The sequence below is a fragment of the Podarcis erhardii genome (assembly GCF_964252035.2).
Source record: "Podarcis erhardii genome assembly, chromosome: 15".
Classification (NCBI taxonomy): Eukaryota; Metazoa; Chordata; class Lepidosauria; order Squamata; family Lacertidae; genus Podarcis; species Podarcis erhardii.
The window spans coordinates 12,956,215-12,971,787 of NC_138505.1; the positions used below are offsets into that span (position 1 = coordinate 12,956,215).

Sequence of the window (15,573 nt, forward strand, 5' to 3'; positions counted from 1 at the left end):
TATTGCACCCCTTGATCCGGACACTATACTTCTGTTGATGCAGCCTAGAATTGCATTAGCTTTTTTTGCTGCGGCATCACCCTGTTGACTCGCGTTCAGCTTCTGGTCTGCTAAGGCCTGTCTCATCTCAGCTGAGAGTTCCACAGAGTTGGGACCTCAATACTGAATGCACAGCTTCTGAGCTGGGCATCTGAGCCACTAACAGTCTTCCCTGAATATCACAGTGATCAAGGGGGAATATAAAGGAATCAAGTGGTCTTTAATGGCCTTTCATCCTTGGGAAAGGATGGAAACTGCTCAGATGGTTGAATTAATGAGCGCTTATTAAAAAACCGTAGGGGGAAGGGCCAGGTTGCTTCCAAACATCCCAGGATTTGCACACTTGAGACTTTTGAGAAACACACACAGCTAGAGACTGAAGAAAATGTTTATTTTCAAACATATGAATAAAACAAATACCAAAATTAAAAAGTCAGTTTGTTCCCTTTGATTCTGGTGAAAATATTTGCCAAGAAATGTAATTACCATAGAAAATTATTCTAAAAACTTTTGGGGGGACAACCCCCCCCCCAAAAAAACCCACAAAATAAAGAGGGCAAATGAAGAGGGCAAAAAGGACACTAGATACATAAAAGTATACAGTGCAGAGTTTACAACTTAATATTACAAAGCATGCCAGATTTTTTTGGGGGGGGGCGGGAAAAAAAAATAAAAATACAAGTGAGAGTTAGCCACACTCAACCACCTTTTCTTGATACTTTGGAATACGGAAAGAGATTCACGTATAAGGTAACAAAAACAAAAGGTTAATATAGCAAACTGCAATTATCAATGGATCTTTCCTATAGGCAGGTAATATCCAGAGAACTGTTAGCTTATCTACTGTTCAAAAAGTCCAAAAGAGCTAGAAGCTTCGTAGACTGTCCCTAGCATATCAAACAAAACAAAAATGAACACGATAGCAACTTTCCCATGTTAATAATTTAAAAAAAAGCAACAGGGGGGCTTATCTTAGGAACATGGTTGTTTTTTAAACAAAAAGGGGGATTGTTTTGTGTTAAATGAGGCCCATTTGTTTCTACATCCTGCTACAGGCAATTAAGTGAGACCAGGATGACATGGTCATGCCAAAGAGTGAAGTTGACTCCACAAACTTTCAGGGAGAACAGTGCTAAGATGAGTAGATGCCCCATCCAAGAGAGGGGGGCAGAATAGCTCTCTTTGCCTTGGTCCTGCTCACAATGGAACAGATTAGATTAAAGACAGCCATGCAAGGCTGAATTCTGCATCTCTTGTTGCCCTAGGCCAGGGCGGCATGTTCCTGCACAAACAGGAGAGTGCATTAAAGAGCCTCCCACTGCCACATGGGAGAAAGACATGCTAAACCCATGCAGGGGAGCAAAGTGTTCTGGAAGCAGCAAGTGCTCAAAATTGTGCTACCCCCAGCAAAGTGAGCGCCCCTTCAGTTAGGGCACCCAGCCTGCCTGAGTAGTCTATCCTCCCCCACAGGCGGCATTTGGACCCCCTACCACAACTTCACTTTTTCATCACTTTGTATCTACAAGGCACACATTTCCTGGGAGGGGAGGTGAGAAGTGGCAGTGCCACATCCCAAAACCGCTGCACAGCAGGACTAGAGGTCCTCCATGTGTTACTGGACTACAACTCCCACCAGCCCTGACCAGTGACCACGCATACCTGGGGCTGTTGGGAGTTGGAGTCCAACCAAATCCAGAGGGCCACATGCTCCTCATCCCTGCCATAGAGTCTGTGGCACACTGCTGCCTATTCTGTAGCTGTAGCTGCCCCTTGATAAATGAGAAGTTGCAGAACAGGCACCAAGCTCATGAAGAGGTCTCCTGGCTGAGTCTCCGTCACTTCCAGAAAGGGATAGGGAGATGCCTGTTAGACTGACTGAAAGCAGTGCTTGCAATGTTCTCAAGTTATCACTGGTCCATGAGCCTTTCCCCAGTGCTGACAACTGAAAGCAAAGCGAGTTTCTCAAGGGGGAAGGGGTGCAAACTAAGAAACAGTCTGAGACTTGCAGCTTGCCTGTCTGTCTCACCATGCAGGCACTCTTGTCCCTGTCAATTATGCAACCAGGAGTGAGAAGACACAGTGATGAGATCCACTTGTACCCCGCCTGCAGATCAATCTTGGAAAATCTGATCCCCAGATGCTCACAATGTTGGCCATCGCTGCTCCAGCCCTGAATGATTCTGCAGCCTGAATGATCCACATGCACACACAAAAGCCTGCATGCAACTCACTCCTTGGCTGTAGACAATGCATTTCTACAAAAATCTAAGTATGAACTTGTGGAGTTACGATCCAATTTCCAAGAGAGGAAAAACCACTAGCAATCTATCTATTTGGTAAGATGCAATTCAAGTAGCAGGGCAATTTTTAATTCTTAAAAAAGAGACTTGGGGCCAGAGAAAGCCAGCATGGTGTTCTCCAGATGTTGCTGAATGATCCTCCCCGATTGTAGGTCATGCTGGCTGTGGCTGATGGGAGGTGGAGTCCAGCAACATCTGGGGGAGGGGCACTCACACTGGTCACCCCGAGTTCAGGCATTTAAAGGCTGAAGAGTAGGAGCACCCATTTTGCATCCCTTCAGAGGGAACCAGAAAAAGGCAAAGAGGCACACCCTGAGACAGAAGTGAGGTCCTGAGGTTGTGTGGCTGGTGCGAGAGGCTCCATTTTGGGCAAAGGGGAGTTATGGGATGGATCACTTGCACCACCAGCATTGCTACAGCACAGGAGGACCAACACTGGGAAATACTACCCAGGCAGTTGTCAGCAGGGCCTGGTAGAGCATGCAACAACAGAACTTGGGACGCACGAAAGCTATTGGCGGTTGCCTGGCAACCAACAGCCACTCTCCTCCCAAAACTGCTGCTATGTTGCAGCCTAGATCACTAAGGAAGCCTGGAGGGAAGAGCAGGGCCAGGCCAGTGATTGACAGTTGCAGCAGGAGGACCAGGCTGATCAATTCTTAACACCTCAAATGAAGCTTGTACACACCAACACACCTCACTGAGGCAAGAAGGGAGTAAGATGTCATTTCTGCACAGCATGTCATAATGATGGGGAAGTGACACTACACTGTGTTAAAAAGCTGCAACTCAAGATAATTAACTGAAGGCAAAGGCTGTCCCTTCTGATGATGAAGCATCAATGCAAAGCCAAGGCATTCAAGAACATCTTAAAGAAAAACCCAAACCAGAACATCCTCGCTTCATAATATACAGCAGAGATGAGGAACCTATAGTTTTCAAGATGGGTGTTTGGGCTCCAGTTCTCATCCTCCCCAACCACTGCCCATGCTGGCTGGGGCTGATGGGAGCTGGAAACCAATAGCAGCTGGAGGGGCACAGGTTACTCACCCCGCTACACAGGATTCAGAAATGCTAGAGCTGCCCGTTTCCCAAAGACTCAAAAGGGTGAAGGGCCCTGAACAACCAAAAATGTTAATAGCATTTGGGGGGGGGGGGATCTCTTGCACGCTTCCTTCAACTCAGCCTTTTGGAAACAGGAATAGCAAATTCAGTTATCATTGCGTCGAACTCTTGCAAGTTTTCTCCAGGTGGTGTGTCTGTGCGCAGAAAGTCACCTGTGTAGGTCACTGATAGCTTGATTTGGCTTCTAAGGTCCTCTAAGGACACAGCCATACGGGACTCGCCAGCAGCAAACTGCACAAGCAGTATATCTGCATCAATATTTCCCCCACCCCCCACGTACAAACAAAAGGGAAGTGCTCCAGGCATGATCAATGCAGAACATTAATCAGGGTATGATTCTAAAACCTGTACAAATCTTTTCTCCTCCCCTCCCCTCTCCCCCCATCAACCAAAAAACAACAGGTGGCTGCAACATACACCCAGGAGAAATCCAAGCAACAGGATGGAGTCAGGCAAGGTTTCCCCAGGTAGCCCATGCAGGGGACCACATCCAATTAGATACACATTGCAGTTTTGTGGCAAAACAGCAGTCCAATGTAACAACCGAAGAAAGGAGAGGCACAGATCAATGCAGGTGAGGAAAGGTCACGTTTCTAGATCTGCTACTCCAATAAGGATTCTGTAAAACTCACTCCCTGCACCTCTTCAGCTTGGAGGGAGAGAGCTATCCCCACCATTCACTTGGGGAATTAACTATTTCTTCACTGCAGCAGCATGGGCTTAACAAATAAGCAAGCAAACCCTGCTGCCCAGATTCATGCCTTCGGATCAAGACTAAGTATGCAAGATCTAGCACTAGGTCTGAGACTTAGGCATGACTTTGGTTCCCAGAGCCTCCCGTACGGAGGAAGATCTTCCATCCTGGGATTCAGGATGCAATAAAGGAGTCTTGTTTGTCCTGGCTTGGGGGTGTACCAAGAAATGGAGGAGGTGGGGAGGTGGGGGGCAGGATCAGGCAATGGAAACCAAAGAGAAAGGCAGGGTTGTGTGGAGAGAGCCGGGTTCTTTCTCAGGAGTGAAGGACAACCTCAATGGCAGCAGCCTCCGCAGTGACCACCCAGGTGAGCGTGCTGGCTCTCGCCAAACTTTGTTCTCCGGCTGAGGATCTCGTAAGAGCAGTCATCCCCGCAGCAGCCAGACATGCTGGGTGAGGTATCATCGATTTCAAATCTGCAGGGGCAGAAGTAGTTGTAGTGAAGGAGGAGGAGAGGAGATAGAGGAAAGTGTCAGGTGCCATTTGCATCAATGCTTAAAATGCAGCCACATCTGTGCAACTGGAGCTGGCCTGGCCCCTTGGCGTGGTCTCCACAAGCAACTGATTGCATGAAGAGTCTGTTTGTAGAAACAGGGCAGCATCAGTAGAAAAGAAAATATGTGAGGAAAGCCCTGCTGACCAGACCAAAGGCCTAGGTTCCTTGTTTTACAGTAACCAAGCAGATGTCCCAAAGGGGAGCCTGTGATCAGGATCAGAGAACAACAGCAACTCTCCCCACTTGCGGTCCCCAACAAAAGATTTTCATAGGCATACTGCCTCTGACAGTGGAGGGAAGACTGTGACTAATAGCCTTATATTCCATGAATTGCTCTTATTCCATGAATTGCTCTAGTCCCGTTTCAAAGCTTTCCAAGTTGGTCCAGGCCATCAGAGTATCTTGTGGGAAGCTGTAGTTATTTGGTAGCTTGTGCTATTGTTGGAACAGTGCCTGCCGCCCTTGGCCTAAGAAAGGTGTGGGGAACCGCGGACCTGCAAGGCCTCCTCTCCTGGCCTCATCTCCACCCAGCAATTAGACTGGTGGTGGTGGGGGGGAGCCTTCTACTGGAACCAGTGGGAGCTTTCTTTCCATTGTTGAAGGGGGAAAGGAAGCAGGAAAAATGGATGATCTGCCTGGAGATTGTAGCTGGGAAGGGAAGGACTAGGTGTGTGGATGTATAGGATATATATGGGCGCACCCACTTTGCTGTGGCCCCACCCACCTCTGGCATGTGGTCTCCCAGAAGGTTAGCCATCAAGGAATATTGTTCTGAAAAGGGCTCTGTGCCCTTTGCTCAGAGAGGGACAGGGAACCACTGGCCCTCTACATTTTGTTGGACTCCAACTCCCATCAACCCCAGCCAGCATGGCCAGAGATCAGGGATGATGAGTCCAGGAACATCTGAAGGACCACATGCTCCCCATCCCTGGCCAAAGAGAGTCAAATAGCCAACTATCACAAGGGTAGGAGAGGGGCATCTCCCCAAACCAATCTTCTTCTGGTCTCTACTTCAGGTGAGCAAAAAAGAAGTAAATGAAGTCTTACTGTAACGCTTCTCTGAAGAACTGGTAGGCCCCATGATTGTGTTTAAATACTGTTAACATGACTTTCTTCATCTGTGTACTAAGAGCCAGGGAGAAGACAAGGTCAGCTTGGTATGAGGTCACAAGAAAGAAAGCGAAAGCCAAACAAAGCTCCTTGCACTTTCACAGTAGTCTAATTTAAATTAGTTCCAATCCCATGTAAAAATTGAAATTATGGCCATCTTCTCTTAACCCAAAGTTTGAAAGTGCATTTGGTATAGAATTGGATCCTCCACACAACTGCCAAGTTTTAGCAGAGCTAACACAGTACTAATTAAAACAGAGAGCATAATCTAATGACTGTACCCAATGATGGTCTACTCTGAGTAGGGCTCATTCAAAAGAATGGACTTGATCAACTTTGGTTTACTCATTTCAGTGTGCCTACTCACAGTAGGACTTCCCCAGGATACAACCCTAGGTTTTAAAATCCAGACATTTTCAAAGAGCACAGCAAGCTAGCTAGCACGACAGCAGTTTATAGCTGCATGTTCATCTGGGAGCAATTATCTTGCGTGCTCACACACCTGTTATGTGCAAATCAGATGATGCCGATGATTATATTAAAGCAAGATTGGAGCCTAGGGATGGGAAATCTGTGGTCCTGCAGATGTTGTTGAACTCCAACTCCCATAATCTCTGATGGGGCTGATGGGAGCTGGAGTCCAGCAACATTTGGAGGGCCACAGGTTTCCCTATCCCAACACTAGTCTTTACAACTACCAAAGGAAGCTCAAAAAGGTGTCAGAAGAGATTGTTGAAGATTTAGGGAAGGGTGCTGCTCAGAAATTTCTCTCTTCACCCAAGGTCTTCAGAAGGCTCCAGTTCTGGTCCATGCTAAATTCTTTGCAGTGTGCTTTTTATTTTAATGCAAGCAAAATAAAAATGCCTAACTTGATACACAAAACCTGCAGAGGGTTGTATACAATGCTAGTTCTACACAGAGTAGATCCACTGAAGTTAATAGACAGGAGTAATTTAGGATCATGAATTTCAGCTGGGTAGAATTTAGTTGGATATGGTTAAGAGGTTAAAAACAGAACCATCTGAATTCACACTGGCCTGGTTCATACAACAGCACAGCAAGTTCAAACCATGGCTTACCAGGAACTGTGCAGGCTCCCTGAGCAGTGCTCACAGCTGCTTTTCTTCTCCCCAGTCGTTTTGAGCACAAACCCTGGCAACAGCTCAAGGTTAAGCTCTCTCCTCTCACTAAGCTTGAGTCCCAGTTCAGATAACACACTAAGCCAAACCTTGGAGTGGCAGTAAAAAAAGAGCAGGGACAAGCAAAGCAGCAGCAAGCTTATGTCTGGAAACCTGCATGCTTGCATGAACCTGGTAATCCATAGTTAGGGTGGCCATGCAACCCAGGCCATTCTATGTCAATCCTTGGTATCAAGATATTCAGGGTTTGTTAGGGTGTTTTTAATGGGGAGAGATTAGCGACTCCAAGTGGGCATGTTTAGGACTGCAGCTTCAGACAGCTAGAGAGAATTGTAATTCAGAGGAAGAGGAAAAAATAGTGCACTTACCTGTTCGCCACGAGCTGTAGGATCTGTATGAGAAATTTGCCAAGACCTTTCCTTCTCACTTTGCTTTCCAGCTGTACTTCGTAGCTGAGGAGTTGAGGAAAGGGTGAGCTTCAACATGCTATTAAAGAACATCCAGGCCTTGAAATCCTTCCACAAACATCGCTGCCCTGAGCTGCAAAATTCCACCCCACCCCCCATTCAGTCTTTCCCCACAGCTTCAGATGACATAATGGATGCAAATGGCTTTCAAACTCTCAGAGGAAAAGGAAAATAGAACTATATAAGCACTAAACAATGATTATTTAAGCCACAACTGATTTGTAATGTTGCATTCACCCCTTCTCTTCCACCACTTTGGCAGCTGCAAGAACACAGCCCTTCAGATTTTGCACCTGGAATAAACACAGCAGTTTACACACATAAATCAAACAACAAATCTGTGCGGATTTTCATGGAAGATAAGGCTTTGAAGGCCATGCTTCATAGTTGGAGGCAATGTCTTTCTGAATACCAGTTTCGGGAAACCACGGGGCAGAAAGGTGCTCTTGCACTCGAGTCTTGCTTGTGGGCTTCCCATGGGAATCGTTGGCCACTGTGAGAACAGGAAGCTGGACTAGATGGACCACTGACTTGATTCAGCAGGACTGTCCTTTATGTGCTTCTGTTCAGAACATAGGAAGCTGTCTTATACCAGGCAAGGCTGCACCAGAAGCTGTCCAAGGCAGAGAAAGGTGTCTCCCGTCACCTGCTACCTGACCTTGAAGCTGGAAGATGCTGGGGACTGAATGCATCATATGGTCATCCACAACCAGATGACCGCCAGGCATTTTTTAATACAACTCTCACTAGGCCCAACCAGTGTGACAAGTGATGTAGGGTGATAGGAGCTGTAGTCCAACAACATCTAAAGGGAAGCAGCATGGAGAAGGATGGTATATATCAAGCTTGGAGTTATCAGCATCCTCAGGGAAACCCAACGTTTTTTTAGGAGTCTTTAGGGACAAGTTTAAGAGACTAAAATGAATAAATCCCCAAACAGCTGAATGAGGATCAAGTAGCCAAGGAAGATAGGAATGTTGGATGGATGGGTGCAGAATGGAAAGGAACAACCTGAAAGAGGACATGGCTGGCCTGCGCACTGAACAAGAGCACTCCACACTTTAACTTTTTTTGTGTGGGACATTACTGCAGTCAACCCAACAATTTGTGCTTTGCCAGATGGGAACGTGAAGGAGCTGAGGCTCACAGGGCTTTCCTGTAAAATTTGCTACAGAAAACTCTTGAGATTTCTTCCTTTGTCTGCCTTTGACAGGAAGCTGTAACACTATGTACTTCCTTCCTCCTTGGGGCAGACTCCTCTTTCTTCATTATGCTTCCAAGCTGGCCACACATACATGTCTGAACTCGGCACTCTGAACTCACCATTTTTGAACTTACATTTTGTGCTTTTGTAACTCAGATGGTAGTTTTGCTGATGATCTTGCTACTGTCACTGATGATTCAAAACCTAGATTATGTAACTAATTACTACATTCATTTCTTCACAAAACAATGTGTGTGTGATTGTTATTTTAAGAGGGGGCAAAAGGGTAGGTAATTCCAGGGAAAATACAGCCCGCCTTAAAGCATTCTGGATTATTGTTTCAAGAAGTTAAATCAATCTTGTCTTAGCTTCCAAGTTTAAGCTGCAAAGGATGGTACTGTGCTGATCTCACTAATGGGAGCAAGGAAGCAGTAATAACTAAACAATATATTCCCTCCTAGTGTCTAAATCCATTCTTACATTTTTTGTGTTAGTTATCGAAACAGCAGTGATTTACACAATAAAGGAAGCTTTCTGTTCCCAATTATATAGCTGGGCTGATACAGGATATCAATAAGCTTCCACTTCCCACATCCCCCTTCCTGTACCCTGCAAAATGTTGTAGCAGGTTTGACTTGTGTGCATCCTTCCACTCTGCTATGACCCACCTGGCCCTCCCCAAGTGCAGAATCTGAGGGCAGATTCTGAAAATAAATATGAACGTGCCTAGCAGGAGACGTACCAATAGAGGACCTCATCCCCGCACTCCACATCAAAGCGGAAGTGTGAGAAAGCCACGGGAAGGGAGCCGTCATCCAGAGCGATTAGGTACCAAGCACGGTCATCTGACATCTCATCTCGTTTCTCCCGGTCTTTCCAGCCCCACTCGCTCTGCTCATACCTGCGGAGAGGAAGAGAGCATAAAAACCAATCGCTTCACACCCTCTCCTTAGGGGAGAGCTCAGCCACCTGGAGATAGTACTCACCATAAGAAGCAGCCTGCATTGCTGCCTAGGAGAGGGAGGGAATCTCTTGGTTCGGGACCCGTTCCCCTTCTCCACCTGGGCTTTGAGCAGCACCTCTGGATGGCTACCTAACAAACTCTGCAAAGCGGACCCAACTCTATTAGCCATCAGAGGGGGCAAGAAGCTGGTTTGCAAGATCTTTGTGACAGCTAGCAACGCAATTGCCTGATAGGTTCTGCAATCCGTTCTACTTTCTTCCTTCCTCGAATCCCTTACAGAGAAAAAGTTGTGGAAAACTGTTCATCCTTACTAACAAAACAGCAGCCTCTGTTGGGAATCTCTGAAACACAGAATACTGAGTCAAGCCCTTGATCCATCTACCCCAGGATTGCCTATTCTGACTTGCAGTAGCTCTCTAATATCTGGAGCACAATGCTTTTTTTTTTTTTTTAGCAGAGATACGACTTTTGGGGGACGGGAAAGAAAGGGAGTCATCCCCCATGCTCTTGCACATCCCCACTACAGCTGGCAATTGCTCCCCACCGCCACCCACTACCCCCGAGTGTCCCCCTTGGGCCTTACAAGGTCTGCATGTTTGTTTTGGTTAGTTCAAAAGCCCAGTCGAGTGTGGTCGGGTCCAAGCTGGAAACTCGTTTGCAGTCAATGGAGACATTTAACCTGCAAAGAGAGAAAGGAAATGGAAGCCATTAGTTTTCAATATATATACAGTGGTGCCTCGCAAGACGAAAAGAATCCGTTCCGCGATTCTCTTCGTCTAGCGGTTTTTTCGTCTTGCGAAGCAAGCCCATTGACGGCTTAGTGGATTAGCGCTATTAGCGGCTTAGCGGCTTTTAGCGGCTTAGCGGATAAGCAGATAAGCGGCTTAGAAAAAGGGGGGAAAAGGGGGGAAAAGTCGGAAAAACTCGCAAGACATTTTCGTCTTGCAAAGCAAGCCCATAGGAAATTCGTTTTGCGAAGCACCTCCAAAACGGAAAACCCTTTCGTCTAGCGGGTTTTTCGTCTTGCGAGGCATTCGTCTTGCGGGGCACCACTGTAAATAGAAGTCCACTTTGTAGCTGAGTCCCAGGAGCAAGAAGCATGCAATACCAGACGGAGCAGCAGCGTTTCATGGCTTTCCACACACACACACACACACACACACACACACACACAGTCTCAAAGCCTGTGCTAAGTTTTGACCAAGAAGACCTGGGTTCAAATCCCTCTAGCCTCAACGAGCAGAGAACTTCTACTCACCCATTTCTGTCATATTTCTTGAACACTGGGAAGGCTTCTAAGGGGTCTCCCAACTATGGAAAGAAAGAGAGTATACTAAAGATAGGAAGAGATAGATGTCTGCAGTGCAGTCAAGCAAAGAGATACTTTTTCAGGGGCTTTTAACATTTAAAGTGTTCACTTTGGGAAAAGTGCTCTCTCTCTCTTGCTTTTAGCCCACCATAAATTCCAAGTGGGGAGGAGAGAAAGTGTTTAGAGTTGGGGGGTTTTAAACCACTTCTTTCTGTTTATTTGCATATACTGTCCAAGAAATTTTGGAACAGCAAACAGCGGATAAGTTATAATGAGTGGTCTCTGACATTCAGCAGCAACATCTTGGCAGCAGTGACAGACAGTGTTAACTGGCTGGTGCTGCACAGAAACAAGCAAACTGGGTCCAGGCCACTGAGGGAACTTCCACAACCAAGTGGAAATTTGAACCTGGGTCTCTTTAACCCGAATCTAACCTTTGAATCCAGACTTCCCCAACTGGTGGACTCCTAATGTTTTGGACAACTCCCATCAGCCCTGGCCAGCATTACCAATGGTCAAGCAAGATGGTAGCTGAAGTCCAAACTATCTGGAGGGCACTGCTGCTCTACTGCCACTATATCAGGCTCAGTCTCCATGTCGAGGGGAAAGAGAAAACAAAGCTCACTTTATTTGCAGCTTCCACCTTGGCACAGATGGCATCCCTTGCTGCTCGCTCCTCCAGTCGTTTCTGTTTCTTCTCCTTGCCTTTACTTGATTTCCTCTGAAAGAAGAAGGGCTGAGATGTTAGAACAAGACACAACATGTAAATGCAGCCGAGTTGTACTCAGTATATAGCCTTAAGCGTGGCTTCCCCTACATGGACTACGAAAGTTCACTCCACAGCATCTCCAGGTATCTCCCAGCATCTGCTCTCCAGGGCTGGGAGAGACTCCTGCCTGTAATCCTAGAGCCACACTGTCAGTCAGTGTAGAGCAGTGGTTCCCAACTTTATTGGTGGCAATAAAAATACAATAAAAAAATCATACAGCATCTAGCACAGTGTATTTTTAACTGCTTCTTTTATTTATTATATATTGTTTTATTGTATTCCACAGAATCCGAAGTGTAAAACAATGCAAGATATAAAAAGCTATTGAAATACTATTACAAAGCAATGTGAATATGTAACACAATGCACATGTGGTTTCTGTCATTGACTACAAATCCACAGACACTCCACAGACCACCTAAATGAAGCTCGTGGACCAGTTTGAGAACTCCTGGTGCAGACAATACTAAGTGAGACAGGCAGAATGGCCTGGCTCAGTTTAAGGCAGCTACCTCGGCTCCTATGTTCTATGAAACACTGGCAACCTAAGGATTATGCCAAACCAAATGATGCTGCCAAACAGGGAAAGCTATTTCTAGTAGAGCAACAAAGCAAAATAAAAACGGGGAGCTTACTCTCAAATTTGCAGCTCCACTGATTAAAATTGCCCCTCACTGCTTCAACTAAACCTTGTGGATTAATTGACCACTTCAGCCAATTAAAGCTTGCAGGTTTAAATACACACACACAACAAACAAACAAACAAACAAACAAACAAACACACCCTTTTGGCAAGAGCAGTGCTAGGGAACACAGGGAAATGCTAAGAACTTGCAGCTCATGGGTGACAGAGGGTTTTTTCATTTGTTACATTTCTCCTCTCATATCACGATTTTTCCTGTCCAGGGTGTGGGTGAGTGTAAGGAGGTTATGATGCAGGCTTTGAGAGCAACAGGGAATATCAAATCCTAGAAGAAGTGTAGTCAGTGGGGTACCTTCTAGAGGTTTTGAAACAACTTCCATCAGCCCCAACTAGGATAGCCAGCGGTCAGAGATGATGGGAGTTGTAGCTAAGCAAAACCTGGAGGGCATGCAGCCTACTTTTGTGCTAAAGAGACAGGACCCAGGCTTCCTAGAGAAACAGCTTTCTATCCTACATTCGTTTTTCCACCTACAGTCCCAAGAGCCAGTTCATATCTGACTTGGAAATACCAAGTTGTGTCCAGTGCTAGTCCAGCTCAGACTAGATCCATTGAAGTTAACAAACATGACTTACCTTATATTCATTAATTTTAATAGGTCTACTCTAAATAGGACTAACACTGGATACAATCACCATTTTATGAAAAAAGGGAGAAAAAGAAACACTCGCTTACAAAGTGTTGTTAAGTTTTGCCAGGCTGGTGAGTCAGTGAATACCAGAGGTTCTGAGCCAAAAAACATGTGCCTAACCTCAATGCAACCCTTTCACCCTTGCTAAAGTTCAAGCAAGGACATCCTTCTCCCCCCACCCCCTACGTGAAATTGGCTGGGAAGCTAGTTCAGTCGGAGCAGGGAGAATGTGGGGCAGGAAGACTGCCAGCAGATGGGAGCAGAATGCTGTGTCTGCATCTTCCTGGCACAAGCAAGACCTGAAGCAACTTCCAAAACAATAAAAAAGGATAGATGGTGTGTATCTCCTGGCCTGAACAGGCATGCACCTGCAATAAATATATATTTTTTCCTTGCAGGTGCTACTCTGTTATGTTGGAAGATGGGGTTCTTTAGCTTGCTTGGAAGAGATAATTTTATGAACCCTTCTTTGCCTGCTTCTGCCTTGCAGTCTAAGTATGTGAATGACATATTGTTAAATGTTATTTGTGGCACATCTACAGCAAGAAAGGTAAATAGGCTTCTTCCAGTTTATGGAAGTGTTTGTGTCAAGCTGTCTGAAGGCAGTTCTTGCGCACCCCTGGGAAACAGGCAAGTGGCGACTGACAACCTTGACCTATGACACGTTTTGAGAGAAGGTGCCTGTACCTTTAAGGGCTGAGCAGGCTAGGAGAATTCCAATAACTGCAGCTTCTCCCACAATGACAAAGTACACCTGCCAACACTTGGCATCTAAAAAACTGATTTAGATTTCTAAAAATCATACTGATGCTTCATGGGTTAACATATAGCCCACCCTGCCCCTGAGTTCCAGACACCTAGGATCATCCAGTTGTAGAAAGGGAAAGAAAAACCATTCCTATCAGCAAGGCAAACAAATGTCAAAGCTGCTTCAATTTGCTAACTTGAAGCACCTCCAATGCCATCTAGATTTTAGAAGTACGCAAAGGTGTGAGGACTGAACTGGGTTAAAAAAGAAACCCTTTTATTAGCATGGGTGCTCTCTTCAGATCTCCATGGAGAATGATGTATGTTAACAAAACACAAGTCTTTAATTATTTGTTCTGCTTTAAACATAAAAACCTCTTCAAATAAAAAGTAAATGTGATTTAAAAGAATGTGGGCATTGTCATAGGGCTGAACTGCCTGACAACCCCCACTATTGTTCTTCCATCCCAAATATTTCTGCCCATGACAATTGATCCTAACCTTCCAAGTATTTAACCTTTTCAGTTCTGCGATTATCCATTACTTCCACCCTGTAAATTGAACCCACCAAGGCCACATATCTCTGCCCCCCATCCTAAACCCTACTTCAAACCAGTCTTCCCCCTCTGTTTTGGACTCTCAGGTGCTATCAGTCAAGCCAGCATGTTTGATGGGTGTTGTAATCCAAAACAGTTGGAAGGCACCAGGTTGAGAAAGTGGCCTAAAACACACCCATCCACCATAGCCACAACCCCATTCACACCTCCTTCCAATACAAAACTTTTTATCTCCCCTTATATCTTCCCATTTCAAAACCCCACAACCTGACCCCACGCCTTCACATCCCATCATCATTATCTTAACACCCCCTGTCTCCTCCTCCTCTCTGCTGCACCCTGGATTTCCCTCTTACTTTTTCATTTTCCGGCCCACATCAAACTTTCCTTTCTCCCCACTACCCCACTCCTCCAAATATTCCCCTGCATAATACATGTTTTTCCAACTTGCTTTCACCTCTCCAAGCCAGTCTTTCCCTCCCTGATTTACCCCCCAGCCTGTGTTAGGGTGTCATTAACTCAAAGCGCCCCCCTAATTCCTGCCCCTCCCAAATTACTTTAATACCACCAATACCGTCAATTTATCCCACTTTCCACCGTCTATTTTAATCCTCGCCCCCCCCATTAAACCTAACTTCTCCCTGCTTAGTTGCCTTATTACACCCCTACAGGTGTCCCCCATTTACTTTCCTTCCTCTAAACTTGCCGTCCCCCTCCCCAAGTCTCCTAATCCTACCACTACCAACCTGCCTGTAGGGGGGTCAGGAACCCCCGCCCCACTCATTTTTCCATGAACTACTTTAATATCTCAAATACCAATCCCTAAGCCTTTGCCCCACTTCTTCCAGCAGCAAACTTCCCATTAACGCCCCCAACTCTCCCCCCGTTATTATTCCTTTGGTACCCCCACGCTGACCCCCCCTCCTCCAGATTTCCCCTTTATTTTTATTCTCCCTACCCAACACAAAACTTTCCACCCACAGAATAGCGCCCCCCCCATTTCACCCCCCCAAAAAATCTTGACCCCCCCTTCCCTTCCCGCTCCCCCCCCCACCCCGGGAGGAATCTAGGCCTTACTCACTCCCATGGCGATGACGACAACGAGCCCCCCTACAGTCTCCTCAAGATATCCGTAAAGCCGGGGGGGGGCCGAATGTGATAAGAGGCGGGGGGTGTTATTCCCCTACTGCGCCTGCGCAGTGCCCCAAACGGCGGGGAAGAAAGAGACAACCAAACGGCACCTGACGCACAGCGTGGAGGT

At 46.2% G+C, this 15,573-nt stretch overlaps 1 protein-coding gene across 1 annotated transcript; it reads right to left on the reverse strand.

The window, feature by feature from the left end:
• Positions 1–409: 409 nt before the first annotated feature.
• NAA40 (N-alpha-acetyltransferase 40, NatD catalytic subunit) lies at positions 410–15,551 on the reverse strand. Its single transcript, XM_081843030.1, has 8 exons — positions 15,394–15,551; positions 11,533–11,628; positions 10,857–10,909; positions 10,182–10,277; positions 9,377–9,535; positions 7,332–7,415; positions 5,762–5,839; positions 410–4,634 (listed from the first exon to the last, which is right to left on the reverse strand). The coding sequence occupies exons 1-8, from the start codon at positions 15,397–15,399 to the stop codon at positions 4,493–4,495; spliced, it is 714 nt and encodes a 237-aa protein (XP_081699156.1). The 5' UTR covers positions 15,400–15,551; the 3' UTR covers positions 410–4,492.
• Positions 15,552–15,573: the final 22 nt, after the last annotated feature.